Here is a 21,068-nt window from a genome sequence, read left to right as displayed (position 1 = left end):
AGCTATGCATTTTCGAAGAACTTACAAATTTTATTTTGTAAGAAAAATTAAGAAAGAGCAAAATAAGAAATGTGAAAATTTCCAATGAAAAGTTGAAAGGTTTAAGGTTTCCAATTAGCACGGATGACCCCCCAATTATGTTGCAGTCTCAGCCTAGACGAAATCCCAACAAAAGCAACCACTAGTTCAAAAGACTGGAAGAATGTTCGAAAGCAAAAGTTCAAAAGAAACTTTGAACATTCCATTGAGAGTTTGAAAGGAAGTTTGAAATATATAGGTTTAAAAAAAAAAAAAAAAACGTTTTAAATGTTTTAAATCCCGGACAAGCCCCTAATTGTGTTGCGACCTCACCTTAGACAGGGTTCTAACAAAAATAACCTCAAAAGTTTAAAAACTTTAAAAATAAATTTTTAAACTTTCCAATACAAGTTTGAAATCTCAGACAAGCCCCCAATTATGTTGCAGCCTCACCTTAGAATGGGTTCTAACAAACGCAACTTTGAAAGTTCAAAAGAAAGTTTGAACGTTCCAATGAAAAGTTTTAGCATTCCAATAAAATCCTGGACGAACCCCTAATTATGTTGTGGCCTCATCCTAGACAGGGTTGTAACAGATGCAACCCCAAAAGTTCAAAATAAAGTTCGAAAGAAAGTTAAAAACATTCCAATGAGAAGTTCAAAATCCCGGACAAGCCCCCAATTATGTCATGGCCTCAACCTAGATAGGGTTGTAACAATAGCAACCTCGAAAGTTCCAAAGAAAATTTGAAAGAATGTTCAAAGCAAGATCAAAAGAAACTGAATCACTTTTTCAAAGAAAAACACTGAAGTTCAAACTTGCTTTTCACAAGAATGTTAGAAAGATTAAAAGAAAGCAAGAAGGCATGAAAGTTCAAAAATAAGCAACTTTTTAAAAACGTAATTTCAAGAGATAAAAAGATAGCTGAATAGTTTGGGAAAAAGCTTCAACGGGAGGAAAATAATTCAAATAAAAGCCAGTCAGATACAACATTTGGTTTATTGAAAGAAACTCAATGTCATCATTCCACCTGTGGAAAAGCCAGCATTTTCCCAAACTCACACAGCCAATTTAAACAAGCTGTTGTGGCTATTTAAGACTGTAGGGGACACAGCAAAGCTCAAGGCCATAGCGGGAAGTTATGAGTCATCACCTTCATAACAATTTAAACTGGTCATTGTGCTTACAGTAAACTGTGGAATTATTTCATCCTTAAACACTGTACAGAATCATTCTATTTTATTATTCTTATTTTTTTTATAAAACGTATGCCTGGTACATGTTTTAATTAAGTATTTAAACATGTAAATATATTAAAACGTGTACATTTATTTAAGTCAAACATGTAAATAAAATGAACTTTTACATCAAACTTACCACAAAACAAAGAACTGAAGGAATTACAAATGAGCACAGCACAAGGGAAACCTTTTTCCTGAGAGCTGAAGTATTTAATAACACTTCCATGTGCATTTCAATTCAAGAGCACTTGCCATAAAGATATATATATATATACACACACACAAGCCTTCTGACTTCTCACGGATGAAGCAGCATTAACTAGTAAAAGTATGAAGTGAGTGCTTCTCCCGAGACTATTTCAGACAAATGCATTAGTGTTGTAGGTGTAAAAAAAAAAGTGTTGCACTGAATTTTCAGACTCTATAAGTCAGCAAGATTTACTTCTGCTTCAGTTTACATGATTCAAAACCATCAAAACCTCTCAGAATTGTGAAAAATGGTGTATTGACCATATTTTGGTATGTGCACAAGGCTTAACAGTTTCAGGTAGCCGAAAACAAACCTTTTCAGAGAGATCTCCATGGCGATCTAATCAGCACCTGCGTCACCAAGGTGAACCTAAAGGATTATGTTAGCTAAAAATGTTTACATTTGCTTAATGACACACAAATGTGTTGGGTTTCAATTTCATGTTGATCTGTTTAAGGAATCCTCTTCTCGTTGCTTTAAATGTCAGCTTAACAAGATTCTACAAGCTTTTAATATTTCTGTTAATTTAGAGCCCAAATATGTCAGTCAACTTTTTCAGCCATCTTGGTTTTGGGAGTATTTTTCTCACTAATTTCTTGCATCCGGATTTCAAAAAATCATTTATAAAAGAGTTCTAAAACACGAACAATACCAACCAACTCTGAGATGAATCACAATATTACAATCTTTGATTTTGAAAAGTATTTAAAAATAGAAATAAAAAGACAAAAAGGCACAAGACTGTGTACTTTGGACATGAACCACAATCCCATAAGCATTGTGAATGACGTGAATGAAAAACAATTGTAATCTATAAAACTACTGATTTGAAGTGATACGTTTGAAACAATATATTCTGAGTTTATTGCAAAATATTCTGATGTATACAAATTTGTCAGTAGTGTCTATACACTGATGAGCCAAAACATTATGACTGCTCACAGGTGAAGCGAATAACATGGATCATCTCCTAACAAGGCCTCATGTCATGGTCTGAGTGGATTAGATGGTAAGAAAACAACCAGTTCTTGTAGTCAACGTGTTGAATGCTGGAGAAATGGGCAGCAGTAAAGGCCTGAGTGACTTTGACAAGGGCCAAATTGTTATGGCCAGACGACTAGCTCAGAGCATCTCTGAAACAATGGAAGAAGGTCGTCTGGACCGATCCCGTTTTCTTTTACACCACATGGATGTCTTTGTACATGTGTGCCGTTTACCTGGGGAAGTGATGGCACCAGGATGTACTGTTGGCAGACAAGCCGGTGGAGGGAGTGTGATACTCTGGGCAATGTTCTGTCCATCCAAACATGTGGACGTCAATATTTACATTTACATTTATGCATTTGGCAGATGCTTTTATCCAAAGTGACTTCCGTGCACTTATTACAGGGACAATCCCCCCGGAGCAACCTGGAGTTAAGCGTCTTGCTCAAGGACACAATGGTGGTGGCTGTGGGGATCGAACCAGCGACCTTCTGATTACCAGTTATGTGCTTTAGACCACTACGCCACCACCACTCCAATATCACACGTACCACCTACCTAAACATAGTTGCAGACCAGGTACACCCCTTTATAGCAATGTATACCTTAATGGCTATGGCCTCTTTCAGCAGGATAATGCGCCCTGCCACACTGCACACATTGTTCGGGAATGGGTTGAGGAGCATGACCATGAGTTCAAGGTGTTGACTTGTCCAAATTCCCCAGATTTCAATCCGACTGAGCATCTATGGGATGTGCTGGACCAACAAGCCCGATCCACGGTGGCTCTGCAACTTACAGGACTTAAAGGATCTGCTGCTAATACCTTGGTGGCACATACTCCAGGACACCTTCAGTGGTCTTGTAGTGACATTGCATCAAGTCTTGATGTATAAAGCTGTATGGCTGTAGTTTCTACGAGGTATAGCAGCCGTACGTACAATAGTGTATAAAAGTCTACACTAGTGAAAATTCTTCTATATTGGCATAATTTTTTAATTGAATATATTTTTTTTCATTGCAATGCATTACAAATTGAGGACAAATTTGTAAGTTCAGAATAAGTTAGTATTTGGTATTTTGGTATTTCCCCCTTTTTCATTCACTGGAGCTGGTAAAAAAAAAAAAAAATCTGATGATCATGTTATCCAGCATGACTTGAGAATGTTCCAAAGAGCATCTTGTGTCTGCACTTATATAGCGCCTTTTTAACCTTAACAGTATTCAAAGCACTTTACACTGTGACAGATTCATCCATTCACACACCAATGGTGGCAGAGCTGCTATGCTAGGTGCTAGCCTGCCATTGGGAGCAACTTGGGGTTCAGTGCATTGGCCAAGGACACTTCAGCATGTGGGGTCGTGTGGGCCGGGAATCAAACCACCAACCCTGCGATTAGTGTCCAACCCGCTCTACCACCTGAGCCACAGCCGCCACATTTATTAATTTATAATTACTTTTGGCCTTCACAGCATGTGCATCAACCTACTTTAGAACTGAACAACTGAGATCTTAAATATAAACATTGTGCAGTACAAAACAAATTTAATTCATTTTTTATTCAATGTCAGAAAAAGTAGAATCTGTGTTTCCAATTTCTGCGTCCAGCACAGTAAAGTTCCATGTCCATTCATACTCTTTTCTATGATTCAGCAAGCATTTAAACATTTTTAGGCCAATACCAGACCCTAAAGGTTTTTCAAAAATTACACAAAGTACACAAATGCTATAACAGATAAAAGAAACTCTTCGTTCAAGTTTAGCCTTAATAAAACTGTGCACATACTCAAGTCTTTTTTCTTTAAGAGTCAATCATTCTCTCCTCAGGTGCTTGTTTGTCTGGATGGCTCTTGAGTTTGTGGAACTTGACACTATCAAGTTTCTCGAAACGTTTGCCGCAGTGCTCGCATGTGTAGTTGAAGTGCGCTTCAGATGTGTGTTTCCTCATGTGCCAGTTGAGTGACGCTCGCTGTCGACACTGATACCCACATATCTCACATCTATAGGGGAAGATAAAAAAACAACAAAGTGTTACTATGACAGCAGACCTATAAAAAGATTGTTTCCTTGAAAATTAAAGTTCTGTCATCATTTAATCATATGTCATTCCAAACCTGCATGACGGGTTATCCATGGAACACAAAAGTAATAAATGGTGACACTTTTCATTTCTGGGTAAACTATCACTTAATCGCATACTAGATGCTACAGCACAACCAGGTAATTATCCACAACTATCCACATAGAGACTGTATCACCTAGATATCTCAGAGACTGTCTGTTTCCTGAACTACTAACCAGAAAACGCTTACATTTGTTAGAAAACTTTTGATTAAAAACTTACTTGGAAATTTTTTTTTTTTAAAGAAGATAAACATCAAATAAAAGGTAGGGCTACTGAACATTTGATCTCTTTCTACCAAAGCACAAATTGTAAATGAAATGATTACAGATCATAGTTTCGATGCGCTCTGTTTGGATGAATATTTTAGTTTAAACGAATCTACTCCCCCAGGTTATTGTTATAAACATGAGCCTCATCTGAAGGGTCGAGGAAGAGGTGTTGCTACAATTTACAGTGAAGTTTTTGGTGTTACTCAGAGGACAGGATATCCGTTTAAGTCTTTTGAACTAATAATGCTTAATATGACACCATCAGATATAAATAAATAATCTCTGTCGTCTTTTACCCTTGCTACAGTATATAGATCACCTGGGCCTTATTCTGATTTCCTTGGTGAATTCGCAAATTTTAAATCTGATCTAGTAGTTAATGTAGATAGAGATTTAATTGTTGGTGACTTCCAACAATTTGGATTATTCACATAGATAATTAAAATGACACATTGGGATTAGCATTTATTGATATATTCTCAACTCTCTTGAAGTCAAACAAAATGTGGCAGGACCAACTCATCGCCATATTCATACGCTAGATTTAATTCTGTCATATGGAGTTGATGTTGATACTGTATAAATTGTACCGCAGAGCGATGACATCTCGGATCATTACCGCTTCTCTTGTTTGTTGCTATCAGCTAATGTTACTCAATCTACACCTAAAGAACTATTCTTTCAACCACTAAAGATAGCTTCACTAATAATCTTCCAGAATTGTCTCACATACTCGGTAAGCCAAAATGTCAAGAAGAACTTGATGAAATAACAGAAAATATAAATACGGTCTTCTCTAGCACTCTTGATAGCATTACCCCCCTTCAATTAAAGAAAAAAGCCTCGCACCGCGGTACAGTGATCACACTCATGCTCTCAAGAGAGCAGCTCGGAAAATGGAGTGCAAGTAGAAGAATACAAAATAAAGGTGCAAATATTTTGCGGTGCATGGAAGGATAGTGTCTGTAGCTACAGACAGGCACTAAAAGCTACCAGGTCAGCATATTTTAGCAAACTAGAAAATAACCACAACAATCCTAGTTGTTCATTCAATACTGTGGCTAAATTGGTTGGGAATAAAGCGTCGCAGCCCAATAGTAATTGGAGTTATGCAATCATCTGTTTCAGCACCTCAGAAAACAGTGTCTAATAATTTTGCTCATGAGCAAATTCAATCCTTCACTGTCATGGGTCATGAAGAGCTAACAAAACATATTAAAAAAAATCAAGTTACAACATGTTAGATCCAATACCAACTAATCTCTTAAAAGAGGTATTCCCTCTAATCTCAGAACCTCTTTTTAATATTATTAACTCCTCGCTACGCTTAGGACATGTCCCAAGAAACTTCAACATGTCAGTTATCAAACCGCTTATTAAGAATCCAGCTTGATCCTGGTGAACTGGCTAATTACAGACTGATTTCAAATCTCCCGTTTATGTCGAAAATACTAGAAAAGGTAGTGTCCTCCCAAATATGTTCATTTCTACAGAGAAATAGTACATTTACATTTATGCATTTATCCAAAGCGACTTACAGAGCCCTTATTACAGGGACAATCCCCCCGGAGCAACCTGGAGTTAAGTGCCTTGCTCAATAACACAATGGTGGTGGCCATGGGGATCGAACCAGCGACCTTCTGATTACCAGTTATGTGCTTTAGCCTATATATGAACAATTTCTGTTAGGATTTAAGCCCCAGTACAGAGACTGCACATATCAGTTACAAATGACTTGCTCTTATCATCTGATCACGGCTGCATTTCTCTTCTAGTGCTTTTAGATCTCAGTGCTGCATTTGACACAATAGATCACGACATTCACTTGAATGGGCTGAAGAATTATGTTGGCATTAGTGGACTTGCATTAGCATGGTTTAGGTCCATGCTAAACCATGCTAATCAGAACACAGCCACTTTGTCTGTGTAAACGAGGAATTGTCAAACCAAACAAAAGTAAAGTATGGAGTGCCACAGGGATCAGTTTTAGGACCTCTGCTATTCTTATTATATACGTTTCCCCTGGGTGATATTATCAGGAATCGTGGAATAAGTTTCCACTGTTATGCTGATGATACACAACTTAATATTCCTTCAAAACTTGACGAAATTTCACAATTCTCCAAATTAGAAGAGTGTATCAATGAAATTTAAGACTGGATGGCCAAAAAAGTTTCTTCTACTCAATTCTGACAATACAGAGGTACTAATTATTGGACCAAAAACCTCGAAAAATAAGCCGCTAAAATATAAATTGACTCTCGATGGATGTACTGTTACATCGTCTTCTACAGTACAGAACTTGTGTTATAATTGATACCAATCTGTCTTTTGAAAAACACATTTCCAATGTTTATAGAACAGCATTCTTCCAAGTAAGAAATATTGCTAAGTTATGACACAAGCTCTCTGTTGCGGATGCCGAAAAACGAATTCATGAGCTTGTGACCTCATGATTAGATTATTGTAATGCATTACTGGGAGGATGACCTGCAAGAAATATAATAATTTTAGACAATAATTTTTGTTGTCGTTACATTGGCTACCTGTTAAATTTCATATTAATTAAAAATTATACATACAAAGTTTTGAATGGTCTAGCTACACAGTACTTAAGTGACCGGTCACGCTATATTCATCACGATCACAAAATTCTGGCCTGTTAATAGTTCCTAAAATATCAAAATCCACAAAAGGAGGTAGATCCTTTTCATATTTGGCTCCTAAACTATTGAATAGTCTCCCCAACACTGTTCGGGATGCAAACACACTCATTGAGTTTAAGTCTAGACTAAAGATCTATTTAGCCAGGCATCCACCTAATTTATCCATCAACTCACAACTAGGCTGCTTTAGTTAGGTCTGCCAGAACCTGAAACATTGATCATGATCTATAACGCTGCAACAAATTGAATGGCATCTATGCTAATATTGTTCTATTCATTTCCCTGTCTCAACCATTCATATCCCGAGGTTACAAGAGCCGGCCAGATCCAGCTCTGTTCCTGCTTGGTGTCGGACTCCACTGCTATGTGTCGCTGAGAGATGACGACAAACTACAGCCGGTGCTAGCCAGACATCACTTCAGTCTTTTGACTTCAGAGGATGAACTGATGTCAACTCCAACTGTAAGACATCAGATACTTCTTATGCTACTGCTGCACCTTGGACTGAGGGTGGACTTCACCGAACCTCACTGAAATGACCTGCCGGTTGAACTGAGATGCACCTCATTAATCTCTGCCTGCATCACCTTTATCTATTGATGGACTACACTCTTAACATGGAATACATAAACTATCAATTGGCAATCCTTGCCACGGTCGCCTTCAGCTTGCTCACTTGAGTTCTAAATACAATTATTATTTATAACATTTCTATACACATTTTACAATCATATTTAATCAAACTACACAATGATCACTGTACGACAGATATTACGGTTTCATTATTATTTTTTTGTTAATGCATGATTTTCTGTAAAGCTGCTTTGAATCTATGCGTGATGTGAGAATCACTATACAAATAAAAATGACTTGACTATTACCTCTATTAAAGTGAGTTAGTCAATAATTAAATATGCCAAATGAGCCAGTGTGATTCACAGTTATGAACTCACTGTAACGGCGTCTCTCCAGTGTGTGTTCGTCTGTGCACCTCTAAATGATTCTTGCGTTTGAAGGATTTGCCACATGTTTCACAGATAAAGTCTCGCACTCCTGTGAAAAAATTAAAACAATTATATTATATTATATATATATATAGCTAAATCATGGCGGGGTCTAAGGGGGGGGGTATTTCCCCCCCAGATTTTCCTTGTGCCCCCAGGAACTTCTGATGCCCCCCCACCCTGGTCAGGTGGTGAAACTAGAGAACCTTTTGCCCACCCTAAAGGTCCAAATGCACACACCCGCCATCCAAGTATTGGCCCTGTGCTAAATTCTGATATACATTTCATCTGCATGGTTCATGTTGACAGAATAATAATAAAAAAAGAAAATAACATACAATTGTCTAAATCTTTTAAGTAGCTCTTGACTATATTTTATTTACATTAAATAATACTATTAATTTGACAATGATTTATGTAATTTTAACACATTAATTACATTTATTAAATTTGTAATAATAATGTTTTATTTATTTTTCATTAATTCATATTATGTTAATTTTCTACATACATGAACACACATAAATGTTAATATTCATTATGTTTTACACATCAAAACCCATAAATGTGCATTTCCCAAAAAGGATATACAGAGCAAGACTTTGACAATGATGGTATTTATCTCAGTAAAGTCTCCTAAAAACTCCCATAATGTGATGCATGTACCTGAGTGTATGATCATGTGACGGTGAAGGTGATTGGACAGATAAAACTTTTTCCCACAGCCTGGATGTGGACAGACTTTGGTCCGACCCTTCCTGTGTACTAGGTTCACATGATTCTGTCAATCAAACAACATACAGACATACATCAGCTTTCAAAATGATGATACAAACCTAGTGGTCATTTTGTCAATAAAATTAAACATATGTAAATTACTGTGCAATATAATTGGCACTTTATAAACAATTTGAGATGGGGAATTATTCTGTAGTAACTTGAATCTACAGTGACTTTTGATGTAACGGTCAACTCTGTTTAAACAGACTATATGCTAAAAGGGCAATGGAAAGTGACAACCTCGTGCTTTTCTGCGTAAACCACACTTACGGAACCTCAAAATGTAGAATACAAATATTCAGAAGTGATTAATATCAGTAAACATGTAACAGTGACGGAATGTTCAGAATTCAAAATGTAATTGACAGCGATTATGAGATCATAATCACATTTTAAAGAAATATTCCGTTCAATACAAGTTAAGCTCAATTGACAGCATTAGTGGCATGATGTTGACTGCCACCAAAAGTAATTGACTTGCCCTTCCTCTTCTTAAAAAAAAAAAAAGACAAATCTGGGTACAGCGAGACACTTACATGGAAGTCAATGGGGGCAATCCATAAACTTTAAAATACTCACCGTTTCAAAAGTATAGCCTTAAAATGTAAACAATGTGTTAACATGATTTTAGTGTGATAAAATCACTAACTAACCTTTTCTGTGCCAATTTTACAACTCTGTTGCCATGACAATGTAATGTAAACAAACCCAAAACCCCTAAAAGAACTGTAGAAATGACGATTTAAACAATTAACATATCAAACAATGCATGCGTTTTTAACAGGAGAATTAATGTAAGTGGTTTTATAAAATTGTTTCACATTTCTGCCTTTAAACCCTCAAAAATTCACCCCAATCACTTCCATTGTAAGTGCCTCACTGTAACCTTGATTTTTGCCATTTTGTTTATTTTTTAAGAAAAGGAGGGACGAGTCAAAATTTAGGAAATCAACATCATGTCGATTGAGCTTCAGTCCCAGAATAGTCCTTTAAAATGCAACTGCGCCTCTTATTAAAGTGACCTACCTTTGTAAATACAGATGCTCATAATAGTTTAACAACTTTATAATATTTAGGCAATTCACATTCCACCATTTGTAATACTTAACTAATCCTGAGCGAGGGGTAAGTTTGACTTCCTGTTACTAAGAAACTTGTTTTTAGTGCGCTTAACAACTATGACACATTAGACTGGATCCTTTGTGAGAAATAATAAAAAAAAGATCAGGCTACTTAGGTTTATGCCAGCATATAACATTACAACTTCTATTTTTACACAGATTGTCCAGTAGAACTGGTTCGAGTGATTAGGGTTTGATTGACACGCATTGTGAACGCACCGGTGCGTGAGGTGATCTCACCTGGAAACTGCTGATGGCCACGTACACCTGACTGCATCCTTCATATGGGCAGTGGAACATCTTCAGCATGCCATCTGCCTCAATTACTGGACCCCTTCGGCTCTTCTTAGTCCTACAACACAAATAAAGGAGACTTGTGAGTTGAGTGATCTTCCTGATGGCCTAGATGTGTTGATGTACAGTATCAAACTACTGGAAGCATTGTCACTTCATTTTGTGGATTGGGGTTTGTTAAAAAAAAAGGTCAACACAATAATTACTATAAAAAGAATAAGAATGGTAGTTTAAGAGTCACAAGACTAAAGTGTGATTCTAGTACAAGTCTCAGACACAAGTTCTCATATTTCTTTCTTTACAGTTTGTATAAATATATTCATTATGTGTTTGATAGTGGCTAATGGGTCACAATTCAAGGTCCCACATTGACTGACCTATTCAAAGATCTCTGAAGCTCCTTCGGACAGTGTGTTTCTTCACTGGATTCAAACAACTGCTTATCACCCATATCTGAAAGCATGGGACAATATCAAAACTGAGCATCTTAAAAGATTACCATTTTAAAGATCTGGAAGAATGTTTATAAGGTAGGCAGACAAGAAATTCCAGATGAAATCCTACACTGCTAAAAATCGTTATCTTAGTCAGTATATTGCCTTGTTTTCCAGTAAAAATATCCAATCTTCCCTAAAACAAGACATCATTACTTAGACTGTTAAAGACCAGGTTCAATTCGATTTAATCTCAATTGACAGCATTTGTGACATATTGCCGATTACCAAAAAAATTACTTTCAAAGTGTTCTTCCCAAACAATTTAACCTTAGTTTCACCAGTATGCAAAACGTCATCCCAGTGGTGTGGTGGAGTGTAAAGGTGGTCTTTGGCAAACTACATGTATTTGTTGGAAAGCAGCGGCTTCCTTCATGGTGCCCTGCCATGGACACCGTCCCCGTTTAATGTTTTCCATGAATAGAGATGTTGACCATTTTCAGTGAGTGTCACCCCAGGGTTGTTTTTTACCTCACTGAGCCTTCTGCGGTACCCCCTTTAAGTCATATTGTCTGGACGGCCACTTCTAGTGAGAGTAGCCACAGTATTAAATCTCCAAATGAATATCTAAGTGCTTTGAGATAACCTTGTAACCCTTTCTCTAAGGCCATGTTGAGACAAATTTTTTCGCAAATCAGATGTTTTCAGGCAGACTGTCCGCACTATTAAATACAAGTGATCAAATCAGATTTGCGCATTCAGACATAACCAACCTATCTGCATGGGTTGCTTTGGTAATGACGTAGGCGTTCCCACGTGACGACGCTTTCAAAACCGATGCGGGAAAAATGGAGGTGCATCATCTCGCTGTCCATATAAGCGCCCGGTCTAGTCGCGGTGCAGAACTCCGCCGCCGCACAAGAAAAACTCAGCGACGCAGGAGACTGGTAAATATTGTGACGTTCCGCGCTGCAGTCACCGATTTTTGACGTCATCATTGTGTGTTGCGTTAAGTGTGACGCGAAAGACCATTTGAAATCCGAATTGAGCAGCCAGAGCATCCGGACTGAGACCCATCTGAAGACAATCAGATTTCAAATCGCATTTGAAACCACCTCTTAATGTGGTTTGAATCAGATTCGTAAAAAAATCTGATTTCATGTGTTTTTTGCTGTCCAGACTAGCAAAAAAAAAAAATCTGATTTTTAGTGGCAAGGCCTAATTAGCTTTTGTTGATGTCATTAGCCTAGGGGTTCACATACTTTTTCCATCCTACACTGTGAATATTTGAATGATGTATTTAATATGTACAAGAACAATACAATAATTTGTGGTATTAGTCAAAACTGATTGTATTTGTTCAATACCAGATTTGATGGCACATTTATACATATAAATGCAGATATTTGCCACTTTATGTTTGGTTAAACTCTTCAATTGTTTCCCAAGTAAATGTATCTAACTTCCTTGATGTTCAGATTCTTACTGGAAACCAAGGGGGAAAAAATGGCTATTCAATAAATGGCTAAATTGAAACCAAACTCATAAGGAAGCTGTTAAAATGTTTTTAAAACACACAGTTAGGGCCTTGTGATTGCCTCATTCTTGTTTATTGTGCACACATGCTGTCCTGAAATAAAGCAAAGGTCAGCTGTTCTCACTGAATCGTGTCTGTGATGAATATGGGACGGTAAAAACCTGTGACTGTGTTGGGACCTGAGGTCACTCCTGACTGGCACATGTGATTATACGTCATGTCCCCGATCACAGTACAAGTGACCTCCTCCACGTCGCCACCACCCACGTTCAGCTGAATGCTCTCAGACGTCAGAGCCTCGTAACTGGGACCTGTAATTATGATCAGCTAGAGTAGGCAGAAAACAAATGTACGAGAAGAGGAAAAGAGACAGGTAGAGTAATTTAAAAGTTATGAAATATGAAAATGAGGTTTACTAGTTCAGATTTTATCAATAGGAAATCCAACATTGGGTGAATTTTAACCAGGCCGTCATAATTTATTTTCATAATTTCAGAGAAAATGGGTTTCTGGCAGACGCAAGCTCGCGACTCGCCCAGCGGACCGCTAGCTCGCTCCTCCCCTTCTCGGCAGTCAGCCACGGTTCCTCCGGCTCTGAGCGGCCGGCCCAATCCCTCCGTCCCCAGGCAGACGGCCACGGCTGATCCCCTGCTGGATGGCAGATGCAATGACTCCGCGACAGCGCATCCCTCCTCCATCCCGGATTTCGGCACCACTGTAACAGTTAAAGGTTGGGCCAGGAGGCGGAACCGGCTGAACATTCAACATAAACTTTAATAGTAAACTTAAAACCGACATAAACAAACATGCAGCATGGCCGCATGCTTCTCTCTCTCTCTAACCAGCGTCTCCGGCCACCCCTTATCTCGCTCTCCCGCTGATTTGGCACAGACCACGCTCCTTCACAGCAACTTTACTTTCTAGAAAAGCCAACAGTGCTAGAAGTGCCCAAAGTTGAAGAAACACCCATGAACATATTTATTAATAAGAATGAGATGTTTAATCTTACAGAATGAGAATTGAAGGGGAAATGCACCGGTCATGAAAATGCAGTTCACAAATGGTGGTTTAAGCTAAATATAATTATTTATTTTGATTTTAGTACTCAAATATAAGAGGAACAAGTTCTCGACAGGTTTCGTGAGATTCAGTCCCACCATAGTTCTTTCACGAATTTCACACAAACAGACAAACTAGACAACGAAACATGGTTATGCGTTTGAGAAACAGGCCTCAGAAATGGCAGTGTTTGAGTGCACACTACAGCAAGAGATGATACACGATGAGCCAAAACATATGCTGTTGGTCCTCCGTGTGCTGCCAAAACAGCTCTGACCCGCCGAGGCATGGACTCCACAAGACCCCTGAAGGTGTCCTGTGGTATCTGGTACCAAAACATTAGCAGCAGATCCTTTTACCTGGTCTGCAATGATTTTTAGGTCGGTGACACTTGTCAAATTGATGTCCACATGAATGGCCGGACAAAGGGTTTCCCAGCAGAACATCACACTACCTCGACCAGCTTGCCGTTTTCCCACAGTGCATCCTGGTGCTCCAAGGTGCAGTTCTGATGCTCAAAGTGCCCCCATTGTGGGCACTTTGACTGGTCTGCGGCTACGCAGACCCATTCGTAGCAGGGTGCGATGCACTGTTTGTTGTGACCATAGACTGTAAAAAAAAAGATGGACCCTTCGCTCTTTTCCATTGGTGAGAACCGAAGCCGTCAGTGTCCCGATATGGCGCTGACATCTTGGGACTTGAGTCTGCGTAGTTGCGATTTCGGGACCAGACCTGCGCAGTAGTGAGCAGGAAGTAAAGCCGCGAAATCAAGGCCCCGCCCTCACTCTCGCTGAATCAATCGCAAGCACACGCCCCTGCACTTTTGACTTATGACGGTGTGAAATAATTAATTATAGAAATTTAGATATTAAATTTAAAGCTCCAATCTCCTCAGTCCTCCGAAGATCCCGAAAAAAAGTCAGTTGGTGCTTCAGTGACTACTTCACTCAGAGAACCTGTCAATCACAGCTGTCAATCATGATGTCACAGCACCATTTTTATAGCATCAAATAACTAAAAACAAACTTATTTTGAAAAACAAACACTTGAAATGACATCAACGTGATAGAATCTATCAGTAACTGACAGAATCTATCTTTGGAAAAAAGATATGTGAAGTGTAATTTAATTGTTTAGTTGGTCTCACGTCCCGTTGAATAACATGGGGAGGCGGGGTTTATGACCTATACTAGGACCAGTCACCGGGTGCGATCGAGACGTTTTGGCTTCACTTTTGAGGGCTTGTGCAGCACACTTGGTTGTGACACATTCCTCCTGTAACAATCATTAAAAAAATTTGTGAATGGTGCCGTGGTAGACCTTCTGACGGTTCGGACCAGACGGTATAATGAAAATGAAGCCCATATTTCGGATCATTAAAAGTGTTTGCACTGTTGTATTATTTTTATCTAGACATTTTACTTGATTTTTTGGTTTTCTTATTCTCAAGGATGATTACCACTAGATTCTCCATTTGATTTTGGTGTGAAATATGACCTAAACATGTTCTTGAGTTATCTTTAGTCACTTACTTCATACTGCAGACATAGGCCACATACACACCAAGATGTTTACATTAGAAAACGCATTAACTTTGTTACGTTTATGCCTCTCCACACTAGAACGAAGACTTTTGAAAACACTCTCCATCGCTGCGTACTTGCGTACATTCTGGAAAACGATGACTTGAGAAAACTGAACATTAATTAGTGGATTAAAAATGGATTAGTGTGGATGTGGCCATAGTACAACCCTAGGCTTTGTGTTCGCCTTTGACCTACTTGTGACCCTTCCAGTGTGGAGCGCTGGTCTGGCAGCTCACAGCCGTCCATCACCTTCTGTAGATCCTGAGTCTCATACAGCTCGCTCTGGGTTTCGGCGGCCGCCAACGGCGTGTGCGTCATGTCTTGATCAATTGAGTGCATGATCGCCTCCCTCACACCTTCTTGAGAATGATCGGCCACATCCTCCCTTTCTCGCTTGTCCGTCAAGGGTGTCGTGACAACCACGCACTCATAACTTTCCGCCTTCTCTAAAGGTCTCGACCCGTCCGCCTGCTTCAGGACAGGGTTGGCGTCTCTTGACGCAACCCGAGTTGAGGCCTTCCCGTCGGACTCGGCTATGGCGGCTTGTGCTTGTTGGTCCATGAGCACCTCCATCGCCCACACGGCATGGTTTCCCAAACTGCGCTCGGAAGAGGGGCTCCTGTGGGCTGCAGGGGCTCCTGGGAGGTCACTGAGTGATGTGCATGTCATCTGATGAGCCATTGGAGAAGATTGTTCAGCGTCACTTTCCAGCTCATCGACTGCATCTACAAGATTAAGAAGAGATTAAATGCATTGTTCATTGTTCACTTGTACTTAAAATAAGCATAAGACATTTTGGCCGTATAAGTATTGCAATTGCAATTAATTATTTCATAGTCCAGTGGTGTGAATAGCTCATTTAGTTGACATCTCGTAATTATGGTAATTACAGCATACGATTTTCATACCTTGCAATTCCTTTTGGTTTTGTAGTGTCTTCCTCCTCTTGATATTCTCACAGAGAGCAGATTTCTTCTCAGGAACGCCATCATCTTTCTCATTATTGTCGTCTTCCACTTCTGACTCAGAGTCGGCCCCTGCAGGCCAGGGGAGGTACTGCACAAACGAATGACCAGACACACACTGCCAAAGTGCAGATGTGGACAAACCCACTGTTGGCTCCACTGCCCGCAGTTCAGGCTCATGGGGGCATGACTGGCAGTGCCCTTGATACCAGCTCATTAAATTCTGCAAACTGGTGGCAGACACCTTCTTCCCTGTAAGAAAAACCCACACAGATCAAATAATCATGAGATGGGTAATTCCTAGTCTTATGTCTTAATATATAGTGCATTCATTTTTCACATTTTGTTATGTTGCAGCCTTTCACATCAATCTTCACTCCATACCTCATTATGACAAAGCAAAAAAATTATTTTAGATAACTTTGGAAATTTATTAAACATAATCAACTGAAATATCACATTGGCATAAGTATTCAGACCCTTAACTCTACTTAGTTGAAGCACCTTTGGCAGCGATTACAGCCTCAAGTCTTTTTGGGTTTGATGGGACAAGCTTTGCACACCTGGATTTGGGGATTTTCTGCCATTCTTCTCTGCAGATCCTCACAAGCTCTGTCAGGTTGGATGGGGACCGTCAGTGGACAGCCATTTTCAGGTCTCTCCAGAGATGCTCGATTGGGTTCAAGTCTGGGATCTGGCTGGGCCACTCAAGGACATTCACAGAGTTGTCCCCAATCCACTCTTGCATTGTCTTGGCTGTGTGCTTAGGGTCATTGTCCTGTCAAACCAGTCTGAGGTCCTGGACACTCTGGAGGATCTCTCTGTATTTTGCTGCATTCCGCTTTCTTTCAACCTGCCATGCTTCACCGCTGGGATGGTATTGTGCAGGTGATAAGCGGTGCCTGGTTTTTCCTCCAGTCATGACGCTTGGAATTGAGGCCAAACAGTCCAATCTTCGTTTCATCAGACCAGAGATTCTTGTTTCTCACAGTCAGAGAGTCCTTTAGGTGTATTTTATGTGTCTTGCACTGAGGAGAGGCTTTCGTGTGGCCACTCTGCCATAAAGCCCAGATCGGTGGAGAAGTGCAGTGATGGTCGTTCTTCTGCAAGTTTCTCCCGTCTCCACACATGATCTCTGGAGTTCATCCAAAGTGACCATCAGGTTCTTGGTCACCCCTCTTAGCAAGAACCTTCTCCCCTGATTGCTCAGTTTGGCTGAGCGCCCAGCTTTAGGAAGAGTCCTGGTCGTTCCAAACTTTTTCCAGGTCACTGTGCTCTCGAGAACCTTCATTGCAGCCAAACTGTTTTGTAGCCTTCCCCAGATCTGTGCATTGACACAATCACGTCTCTGATCTCTGCAGGCAGTTCTTTTTAACTCATGGCTTGGTTTGCTCTGATATGCCTTTTCAGCTGTGAGACCTTATATAGACAGGTGTGCGCCTTACAAAATCATGTCCAATCAGTTGAATTAACCACAGGTGGACTCCAGTCAAAGTGTAGAAACATCTTAAAAGATGATCCAGAGAAATGGGATGCACCTGAGCTCAATTTCAAGCGTCATAGCAAAGGGTCTGAATACTTATGTCAATGTGATATTTCAGTTTTTTCTTTTTAATAAATTTGCAGTTTTCTGCTTTGTCATTATGGGGTATGGAGTGAAGATTGATGCGGAAAAAACTATTCTAAATGCTTTCTGAATGCACTGTATACTGAAGGATAAAATATTAAACTTACACTTTATAAAGATCATATTTGTTTTCTATTAGCACAATATCGCAATTAAGTATACATAGGATGAATTGTAAATGATTTGACTATAATTATAAATAATAATTTTAATTGTAGGTAAATGTATAGGGTTTTTTAGTGTCCTCAATATCACTTTCCTTCCTGTTAGCATTTTATTTATTCCTTTATAGACCTTTTTTATGACATCATTATCAAATATATATATATTAAGATACAGATTTCAAAACGTACTGCATAACAGGAATGACTCTTTTTCAGATATTTTTAATATTCCTCACCTTTCCGATGACTGTTGCATTGTTCAGGTAGGTTTTTACTCCTGTTCAAAGCAGAGGAGACATGTTACAATTAAATACCATATTAAAAGCTATTAAAAGACATATATCAACGCTTAGAATATACTGACTTGTGCAGAACTGGCAGAAAAATGACAATGTTTGGACATAAAATTATGAATATGATTTAAAAGGATGGTGTTCATTCCACCCTTGAAAATATGAAATATTTAAAGGAAATTTAAAGTACCATGGTACAGTGATAGTATCACATTGATTGCCATGCAATTTTGATATTTACAATATACATTAAGATACTTCAAGGTACACGTCCAAAAACATGGCATTGCAATAGTACCTGTGGGTTCGGTTACATGCAGTACCACTTGTAAAATGCTGTGCAACCAAATAGTATATGAATGTCCATATACTACTTTTAAGCATGTAAATTGATGAATGTACTGGATGCATTAATGGACACATGCCACATATACATATAGCACAGCGATTTTTAGTTACTCATGCTCGCATATGGTGTTTATTAGTCAGTCATTAAATCTATATACATACTTGCCGTATTTCTCTTGGTATTTATCTCCGTATGCTGAATTTAACATGATTAAATACTCCGCGAGCCCCGCGTCGCTCAGGCTCGTGCGTCGGCGCAACTCGCTCCAGAACTGATGCGCTTCTCCCAGATAAACCCGCCGAACATCGTACTTCTTCCGCGACTCCAGTCGCCGCTGAGCCCGATCCGCGTCCGTCAGCCTTGGTCGACCTCTACAGCGGCGTAATATGGCTTTGATTTGATCTCCGGATCCTCTTGAGTCCGTGTTCGCAGCCGCCATCTTTCACATCAGCTGTTGGGTTGTTATGGTTTGTCTTAAAGGGAAGTGCTCTGTGTACCTTTAAAGGAAGTGGCTTTTTTGCTGTAAATATATGTTTTATTTAATGAAATCATGACTTCAGTCGTGTCTGAATTGTATTTTTTATATAATTAAGCAGGGTAAAAATGTATAGAAAATATTTTTTCCACTGAAAAGAGGATAAAAATGAAACGTTTTAACGTTTACTTGAAACGACACTTTGATTGACCAATCATCATGAACTCGGTTCTGCAACAGCCAATCAAATTGTGTTTTTTTTTTTTTTCAAAGGTGGGCGTTATTATTTTATTTACATTTTTTGCTCGAACAATTTTTATATATTTGAATAAGTTTTATAGTTTTATCCAGCCGGAAGATTTATATATTTAAGGTTGTAAAATAAAAAAAAAGTTGACGGAAAGGATATTTGTACTTTAATCTACATGTTTTATTTAATTCATTTTTAATTTAAGTCATATCTGAATAATTTTTTTAGATAACTACGAAGTAAAAATGTATAGGAATTTTTTTCGACTGAAAAGAGGATAATAATTACAGTTTTTAACATGTACCTCAACCGACACTTTGATCGACCAATCAACCACGAGCTCTCTTTTCCGACAACCAATAAAATGTATTGATCATAGATGGGCGGGGCTAAACTAACTTAAACCAACTCGCGCTTAGCGAAAGAGTTTACTCTACATGGCAATGTTGGTTTCACATTGATTTTGTTGTTGTGGATAGTTCTGTTTACATGTATTAATGCAATGTCGATGCTATTAGCAATTTAAAATAAAATGCTATGGCCGATATCTTAGGTGCTGTTTTCAGACGTTTGCAACTGGATCTAGAATGAGTGATTTAATATTTCCCGCTCATTTAGTATGAGTAATATTCAATTTGAAATGTAATATGCAAAATGACAATGCAATATGTAAAATGGCAATGCATTCTGTATTTAAATGTACATTTTACATTACCATTCTAGCAACGTTTGTGCAAAATGAAAATGAATTACATAATTTACATTTGCCATTTCATACACTCGTTTTAATATGCATTATTGAAACGCTTTATAAGTTGCAAAATTAAAATGAAAATGTATTACAGAAATGATTAGATATGTGTAACATGTTCAAGCAAAAACTGTGGCAAAATGATCATTCAAATGTTATTTTTCTTAATTGCATTTACACTCACAGTCAAGACACTTGCGATTGCTTTTTCATTAAATGTCCCGCAATGAATGTAGCAAAATTCAATGTGCACATTGAAAATGCATTCCGAGCCGATCACGCCCCTGCCCCGCCCCCTCCCACCCTGTCAATCACTGCATCAAGGCGGGGCTCGGCAACAGGTAAACATAACATGTTATGGCTATGTTACGTGTTTTGAGCTTACAGTCTATGGTTTTGAGGTGTTGGAAAAATGGCGCGCAGAGCTAATACGAGCGTTAAATTCACTAGCAGATGAAGTGGAGCGTGAACAGAGAAACGGTAGTATTTCCGAAGATTATTACGAGTATGTAGGTGATAGAACCAGTACGTTGTTGGAACGTCTGGGAGAAATTTCTGCCTTATCAGGCGCCGACACCCGTTTAGCTGCTGACCTCTTAAAGGTGGTGGAAGAACAATTGTATTCGGAGAGGCCTAGGGGAGTGGGGAGACCAGCAGCCGTGGAGATCCCTGGCGAGGCCATTACACTCAACCCCCTAATCCTCAGTCCCATCCGGGTCACGGCACCACTGTAATAGGTCCTACCGGCATCTCTGGCATGGGAGGCAGGCACTAACATGGAGGCTAAGGGCTACAGCCTTTAGTGTCAGTTGCTAGTGTGCCTCT

General features: G+C 39.0%; 1 protein-coding gene across 1 annotated transcript; it reads right to left on the bottom strand.

Annotated features, from left to right (window-relative positions):
- Positions 1-4,059: 4,059 nt before the first annotated feature.
- znf653 (zinc finger protein 653) lies at positions 4,060-19,213 on the bottom strand. The gene is made up of 10 exons (XM_052138411.1): positions 18,929-19,213; positions 18,362-18,402; positions 16,278-16,586; positions 15,565-16,094; positions 12,886-13,051; positions 11,131-11,206; positions 10,700-10,811; positions 9,225-9,339; positions 8,508-8,607; positions 4,060-4,494 (listed from the first exon to the last, which is right to left on the bottom strand). Exons 1-10 carry the CDS (start codon positions 19,204-19,206, stop codon positions 4,296-4,298), a joined length of 1,926 nt encoding a protein of 641 aa, XP_051994371.1. The 5' UTR covers positions 19,207-19,213; the 3' UTR covers positions 4,060-4,295.
- Positions 19,214-21,068: the final 1,855 nt, after the last annotated feature.

This window comes from Xyrauchen texanus, chromosome 12 (genome assembly GCF_025860055.1).
Source record: "Xyrauchen texanus isolate HMW12.3.18 chromosome 12, RBS_HiC_50CHRs, whole genome shotgun sequence".
In the NCBI taxonomy this organism is placed as follows: Eukaryota; Metazoa; Chordata; class Actinopteri; order Cypriniformes; family Catostomidae; genus Xyrauchen; species Xyrauchen texanus.
Note: the sequence above shows the minus strand (reverse complement) of the source record. Positions and strands in the feature narration are given on the sequence as shown.